General features: G+C 42.6%; 1 protein-coding gene across 3 annotated transcripts in view; it reads right to left on the reverse strand.

Annotated features, from left to right (window-relative positions):
- The window catches only part of FNBP1L (formin binding protein 1 like), a 59,493-nt gene extending 51,119 nt beyond the window's left edge, over positions 1-8,374 (reverse strand). Inside the window, exon 1 of one of the 3 annotated variants that reach the window (XM_055815547.1) lies at positions 7,943-8,374. In XM_055815547.1, coding sequence (XP_055671522.1) covers positions 7,943-7,966 — 24 coding nt within the window. In that variant the 5' untranslated portion in view covers positions 7,967-8,374. The remainder of the gene's footprint in view (positions 1-7,942) is intronic. The other 2 variants (XM_055815550.1, XM_055815546.1) reach the window with 2 other exon arrangements.

Raw genomic sequence — 8,374 nt, forward strand, 5'->3', positions numbered from 1 at the left:
CAGATTTTACCCATTCAAGTGAAGAGTTTTTAAATGGTTACTTTGAGTAGCAAGTCCGATCAAAGACAATCAGAACAAGTTATTAGAATCCATTGCTTTTTGTGTTTTGCTTCTAACATTTTAAAACATTATACTGCTTTACACTTACACATTAAAGAATGCTGAAGTATTCTACAAATGCAGATATTGTAACAATATAAGTTTTATTTAATTAAAAAATCCAAACTTTATTCCAATTTTACAACCCAACTAACAGAGACAAAAAGTAAGTTTACTTGCCCAAGACCACACAAGCATTCCACAGTAAAGCCCAAGAAAAATTCAGGTCTTGAGATATTAGCTCACTGTGAGACTGCACTTCTCCTTTGAAAGATATAGAAAGCAACACAACTATGTACAAACCACAACACCAGAAAGCACTTTTAGCAGTCCAATGTCCTTTTTACTGTAAATAACAAAGCAGAAGCTCAGTTCTAACTAAAAAAAAAATAATCAAGGAAAAGGTATTCATGAATCTCACATGTCACTATTTCAGATTTCAATACAACTGAAATTAACAAAAAAATAAGTACACCTGAAATTAAGCCCTTTCTTGTCACTTGGCAGGAAATACAGTACTGCTGCCACTCCTCTCTTAGAATAGAACTTGTAGTTGAGAAAAACCAGCAACTCAGACTAACAAATTTATTGCAGATAATTCCATAAACAAAGTCAGTGTAGAAGGTCCACGTTTTAATGAAAACCAGAAGAATTCATTAGCATAATACTTTTTTTTGCTTCTCCTCCCATCCAGCTGAACATGCATCTGAAGACAAACTTCTAAACCTTCTGCCAAGAGAGCACTGGGACCGGGGTACGTAAACTCACTAGGGGCAAAATGAAACAAGCTGATTGGAATGTCAGCTTTCACTGAACAATTTGTTCACCAACGCAAGGAAAAAGCTGAACATTATCTGGACTTTGGGGATTCTTCTGCTACCAAAAAGAATTAAAGTTGCTGAAAAAGTATGCACACGTGTGCTATGAACAACAAAAAATTAATCTGAAATGTTAAAGAACTTCCCCTCCAAAAAAACAAACCAAAAACCAAACCAACAAAACCCCCAACAACCACAACAAAAACCCTCCAAAATTCTATTACTGGCTTTACCAAGCACGCTAAAAAGCTGCTCTGCAAATGTAAGGTCTGAAGTATTTAACTACTGCGTTAATAACAGAGTCTCACCCAGATCAATCCAGTGTTAAGAATTAATTTAAATACACAAATGAACTTTCAGACTTACCTCAGTAGGTCTGCAGCACCAGTGACAACTCTACACAACCATTAACAGAAACCTCCTATCTTCCAGTATTTACTTGTGACCTGCTGAAAGCACAAATCCCCTACTTGGACACACCTCACCAAGAATGGAAACCTGAGCACCCTGACAACACACTTTTCTCTACTTACGTTTCCTCATTTCCTCCATCCTAAGTTCCTAAGTTCCGACAGATTTGCCATTCCAAAGGATCATTATCTTGAAAGACACACACTTTAAAAAAGTCCTCTGCTAGGTTAAGATAAAAGTCCTTGCCATCTCAACCAACCTCCTGCTAGCCTCACCCAGGAAATCGAACTGCCAGCTGTAGCATCTAGAATCTTGATATAGGCAACTCTCAGGTTTTGTATTATGAGTAAGGATACTACACATGTTTTTTTACGTGACGGAAATATTTTTCCAGCATTCAGCATTTCCAGATTAGTGAAGTCCCTCATATATTCACACAAACTTCCTTGAAGAGCACAAACATACATAAGTGGGACCATAAATAAAAACAGATGCCATTTTAATAGATATCAGGTGATAAACAGTTTTCAAAACTGAAAAAATACTTTCTAAACAGATACTCAAGGGCACAAACATATGCCTTCTTAAATTAAATTATGTTCAACCTCAAAACCAAACTGATAAAGTCTCAAGCCAATGACTCACCCCTTCCTGGAAACATCAGTAAAAAAGGTCAGATGTTTATGAACCAGACAATTGCTGGAAAAATGCAGACAAACATTATTTCTAACTAAAATTTGACATAACTGTTTTCATTCCAGAGCCTGAAGTAACTACACATTCAATAGTCAAGTACTTAATCCTTACATAGCTTTCTATTTGGAAATCTCAGAGGTCTCACAAGGATGAGATAAGCTGCACCATACTCCTTGTAAAAGACTGTAGCCTCACAGCGGTTAAGCATTTTATCCAGTATCTTACCCATGACAGAGGGAAAACATGGCCATCCTATGCATCTGGAAAACTCTGCAATTTCATACTTTAGCCACAAGACACATTCCTTGCACACATCTGCAGACCACAACAGCAAGAACACTGGATGAAAACAGAATCCATACCACTTGTAATCCTTGGGTTAATTGAAGGAGAAGTCTAGGAAAATAACCATCCAGGTTTCATCTCACAAACATCTACATATTAAACAGAATATTGCCTTTAACACAGTGTATGTGTTAGCACACCGGAAACGAAGTTTACACAAGATTAAGATTCAAAAGCACAGAAGAACTTCCAGATGGGATATGGTTTGATATTTACAACTGCTGACAATGTTTTTTTTAACTGGTTAAAAACACAATTTACTAGCATTAACAATACTAGTGACTACATAACCACACAGTCATATTAATTGTAGAGAAAGGTTTCTCAGTTTCAAACTGCCTTGAAAAAAATTTATTTAGCTAAAAAAAAAAATCGAATTTTGTAATCTAGTAAACAAAAATACAAGAAATTATTACAACAGAAATATGCTACATAATACTTAGCTATTTTTTTAAGTCAACTTTTCCTTATTTACATTCTGTGGATGTTTTCCATACAATTAAACTTGGTAATTTCTAAGATTAGACAACATCACACAAATTTATCTTCTTCTACAAAAAGAGAACATGATTTTAAAACAAGAAGGAAACAATGTCTGAAACAGGCATCGAAAGCGTAAGAGAATTTTTAACAGCTTTTGAAAAACTACTGAAGCAACTGAGAATTATTTAATATTTTTGTAAATAGAACTTGGGTTTAGGCATGGAATTAATTTTGTTTAAGGAAAGATTAAAAGAGCACATCACCAAATATACTTTGATCTTTCTTTGGTCCAACATAACTCATTTCCAAAATAGTATTCTACACTGCCAGTGGTTTCTTAATTATAAAAGATGGCGTGCATCTGGCCCCCAAGGAGCTCACAACAATAGTATCATTAAAACTTCTATAGCCTTTTTTTTTAATCATGAAATCTTCACACAAAAGCCCTCAGCAAAATTTCTGCTTTAAATATTTATCAAGAGGTGAGAAACAGATGGTTAGACTGGTTTTACAGACTGAAAACGCTCTGACATGGTATTCAAACTCTTTTTCTGCCAACTGCTATTAAGGGGTTCAGAGGTTCGAAAGACAGAATGTGCATCAGAAGTTGAAAAACATCCTTCCTGATTTTTTTTAGACAGCACAAACCCTTTAATTAATTTCCAAGGAAGCCACTTCAGACTGCCAATCACAGTTTTACTTGTCTCCACTCATTAAGCCAAGAACTTCATTATCAACTATCTTCCAGTCTCCAAAGCACAGCGAGCCTTTAGAATCAAAGCAACTGTACTACATATTCAATTTAGCTGCATAAAAACCCAAGACAACAATTACCAGATACATTTTGTTAAATATTCTACGCTAATGTTATTTGTACACTTTACGCCCATCACAAAAGGAACTCCAGATGTACAGAAACATACACACTGAACAGATGCTCATGCTGTGTAGATTCTTTAACATATCATAATCCATCATTTTCATCTCCAAATGTTTAGTTACTAAAAAAAAAAAAAAATCAATTTTAGTTCCATTCACCTATTCTTGCCTTAGATATGGCAGCTCAGTTTGACAAAAGTCAGACGGGCGCCTTACAAAGCAAGTACACAAGTCTGCCCAGGACTCCAATGTGTAAACCCTCTCACTGCCCATGAGGTGAACAGAAGCATGCTGTATCTGAAAAAAGCATGTTAAAAAGAAACTTAGAACTCTGAAAAGTGTACTGTATCTAAATAAACAACAATTTTTTATTACTAATGAAGTACAACGATGCTACTTTGCAATTACGTGCCCCCTTTCATGAGACAATTACTGCTTTACAAACATTACCTAGGAAAAGTTCAGTACTACAAACAGGTAAATTTAGCACACAACAGTCAAATTCTCAGAAAACATAATTTCAACTCGATTACAGAAGACTAGACTTCCCAGTTCTCACTACTGTTCTAACCATTAAGAGAATATTACCACGCAAGGCAGTTCACTGGAGTATCTTAGTTTTTGTGTGGATATACCATAAAGAATATGCTGACCACAAGGTAACTGCACTGATGAGAATAAAACTGTTTGTGGAATAATACTTCCAAAATTGATCAAAATTTTTTGTTGTGATAAAAAAAGCATAAAAGGGGAACATATTTACACAGCATAGAAAACGTAGAATGAAATGGTTCTAATGACAGGATGGCTTAAATGAATCAACATTTTACTATTAATTGACATAATTTCATACAATGCTATCAAAGGAAACACAACAGGGAGCATGCTGTTCAGCCAGGGCATACTAAAAAGCACAAAGTGCTTCAGCCTACTCAAGACATGCATGTTTTGGCCAATGCACATCCACTTCAGAGAATGGTGGTGTACTTAGCAGCTACAGAATATAAAGAATTAGAAAATACTGGCCCATCAAAGAAAATCTTTCCGTTGTCACATTGCTGATGTAACCATTTAATTAGCATATGCATAATTTCAACACTAGAACAACCATATTAAATAAGGACCATATAAATACCAGATAGAAGTTGCTTCCCTCATCCCCTGATTTTTCTTCTGGCTCCTTGTCTCTAAATCCATCCATGCATAGTTTTTACTTTATCAGAAATAGCGTAAAGCGTAAGACTCCAGGGGGAAAAAAATATAATCAGAACTGTAAATCAGCATAAAATACCAATAAAAAGCATGAAAAGATACAATTTGATAAGGCAGGATTAAGGAGATATTAAAATACCTGACACAAAATCACCGAATCTGCCTCAGTAAATCAGCAAAGCCTACACACATATTTGCAAACTTTCTAAAAAACTATCATGTAGATACCAGTCTTAATACTAAAAATTTCCACTTTATGACTACAGGTGCAAGCGCTAATGAGGGAGAGTTTTAGGTTCAACGAGGTCTCCAGAAAACGTGTGCAGCTCTCCACAGCTGGTGACCCTTAACACCATGATTTCCTAGTGCCCTGCTGCCATTAGCAAACCCGGGGCAGCTTGGGGTGCCTTCTGAAGCTGCACTGATGCTAGCAACAGGGAATGATGAGCTACAGTGGAACACACATCTAACGGTTTATTTACTCCTTGTTCAGAGAGCCCTGTCTTTGAAGCTTCACAAATGCTGGTTTTCCTTGTGTTTTTAACCTACGTTTAAGCTAATTTTTAATGAGTTTTTGAAATTATTTTTAATCTTTATTTGCTCAACACAAGTTGTTTAAACAACTAAGGTTTGATATTCTTCTCAACCTGTAAGAGAAACACTGAATATTTTTCCAACTAAGAAAACAGTCTGCTTTGTAACATTAACAGATTTTTCTAAGTATGATTAGCTTCAACAGAAAAAAACAACCCATTTAAAAGGTACACTTTGAAGTGAAAACTTGTACTGTCATGGTCTAGTCATATAGTTACAAACAGACCATTTTATGCATAAGTTACCTCATTAGTGTAGAGTTGTAGGCATCGCCTGGTATCAAGCAAAAAGATGTATTAAATTTCGCTGACTTAAAACTGTTGCAGTAAATCTTTTAGCTTAAAATTCTGGCATTATTTCTTCAAAAGTAACACGTAAGAATTAGTGACTTAGGAAAAAAACCCATATAGTACGTCTAGATAAAATTCAACTAGTTTCATAAGACTGTGAATGAAACGCCTGTCATTAGAAGGAAGTCTGAGGTCAAAATCCACCTTTTTGTATATGTTCCTTAAGCACATAAGGAAGATAAACACTTTCTTACAAATCTGAATACAAGACAGACTACAAAACCTTAACTATCATTTACAAGCTGAACAAAGAAAATAGAGGCTCTAAAAACGAACTGAGATCAGTACGCTAAAGCGCTGTTTCCTAAAGTGATACATACATAAGTGCTTACAGAAAATTCAGGACTCCCCTAAAATGCAAAACCCCACTCTTCCAAAACACTGACCTACAACCTCTCATCTGAAGTATATACAAGCACAAGCTACAAAGACACACTTGGGCTACCAGTATAAATCATAGCTTTTACTTACTCCTTACTCTTAATATTACAACAGTTTAATATTTCAGTTTTGTTACAGCAGCGCTCTCAGTACTTAACAAGCGCATTTTATCTGAATTCTCAACATGCCTATAAATCCTAGTTAAGGTGCTGTAGAAAGCACTACAGTAACCCCTAAATACAGGCTTCTCCACGTAGTGCATTTGATGAAATGCTATTACGTCTTCATTTTGCATAGCCAGACAGGAATTTATTCAAGTGGCTTCAGGAGCTCCACTGGCCCAGCTCCTACAGCCCCCACCTACACCCTCAGTGCAATGCCACCCTGCCTGTGGCTCCCCAGCTCACTCGGGAAATAGGCGTCTCTGTGCTGAGCAATCTCCGCTCCTCTAGCGACCAACAGCCCTATGCTAGAATCTACTGATAGAGGAATTTAAATCAACTTCAAAATTAAAAAATAAAATAAAAAAGTTATAATACTAGGTACAATTTAAGGGTTCTTGACTAGACTCCAAGATGCAACGTTTAGCCTTCTATAATTACTTTTTTCTGAGCCTAAGTATCCGTGCTTCACAATGTTTAAAAGCAAAGAAACGAAAGGCAGGCAGCATTTAAAACGGGGCCGTTAAACCCTCGTTACCAGACTTTTTTTGCCTAAGCTTTCCCACGATCGGTGTCAGCTCCAGTTATAGCTGCAGCAGCAGGAAATCTGACAAAGAAAATAAAACATCCCACAGCTGCCTGCGAGCAGACATCGCTGTGTTCGCTGGGGCAGATCCCCCGGGAAAAGCCCCTTCCCTGCTGCCCTGGGCACACCCCAGGAGCCCCGGCAGGAGCGGGGGTTTCAGAAAGCCCGAAGGCCACGCAGACAGCGGCGCGCAGGGGCCGTGCCTCCCCGCTGCCAGCTCTTCGGGCTTAAAAGAATTTAATGCTGGGCAACGTCCCGGGGTGCTCCCGGAGACAAAGCCGTGTAGGAGCTGCTTCCAGTTAGGGAGGCCGCGCAGGACGCGGGGCTCGCAGGGCAACCCGGCGGCTCTCGGGAGGGGAGCGGAGCGGCCCCGCCGCCCAGTACGGGCCGCTGCTCCCGGCAGAGGCGCGCCGGGACCCCGCCCCGAGCCGCCCCCCCCCCCCCCCCCCCGAGCCCGCCGCCGGCCCCCGCCGCCCCGCACCGTCCCCTCGTCCGCCCCGAGGGAGGCGGCGGGCGCACACAAAGAGGCCCGACCCGCCGTGACCGTTACCGGGCGGAGGGCGAGGCGGCGCGTGCCCCCTCACACACACACACACCCCGCCCCCCCCCCCGCCGTGAGCGCCATGGCCGCGCGAGAAGGCACGCGCTCACCCACACCCCGGACGAGGCGCTCCCCGACCCGCCGCTCCCGCCCCGCCTCAGCTCCCCCGTCCCCGCCGCGGCCGCCACCGCCCTCCGCCGCCTCCAGCCTCCCCCCACCGCCAGCCGCCCCCCGCCCCGCCCGGTGCGCGCCACCCCAGCGTCGAACAAAGCGCCCCGGCGGCCGCCTCGGCTCCGGCCGCCCCGCGCCTGCCCCGGGGAAGCCGCCTCAGCAGACAAGGGGAGGCGGCGAATCCCAGACACAATGAGAGGCGAGCCGGGACTCACCCACAGCTCCGTGCCCCAGCTCATGGCTGCTTCACGGGCAGCGCCGGCTCCAGCAGAGGCGACGGCTGGGACCAAGCGTCGGGCGGCGGCCGGAGAAGAGGTTCCGCCGGGCAGGGCCGGTGCCCCGGTCACTGGGGAGAGGCGGCGGCGGCGGCAAGCAACGACGTCGCTCCCAGCTCCAGCTCCGCCTGGCGCGGGGAGGGGGCGGCCGCGGAGGAGGCTGGGAGAGGGGCGGGCCCGCCGGGCGGGGGACGGCGCGGGGAGCGGCGGCACCGAGCCGCTGGCGACCGCGCACGGCGGGAGCCGGCTCCCGGCGCCGGCTGCGTCGTTACTCGTTAACGGGGAGGAGGGCGCCCGGCGGGAGGCGGTGGCGAGGCCGCGGTGCTTTGTGTGCCGCCCGGCTGCGGGGCCTCCGCGCTGCCCCGGGAAAGC

This window comes from Falco peregrinus, chromosome 10 (assembly GCF_023634155.1).
Source record: "Falco peregrinus isolate bFalPer1 chromosome 10, bFalPer1.pri, whole genome shotgun sequence".
NCBI lineage: Eukaryota > Metazoa > Chordata > Aves > Falconiformes > Falconidae > Falco > Falco peregrinus.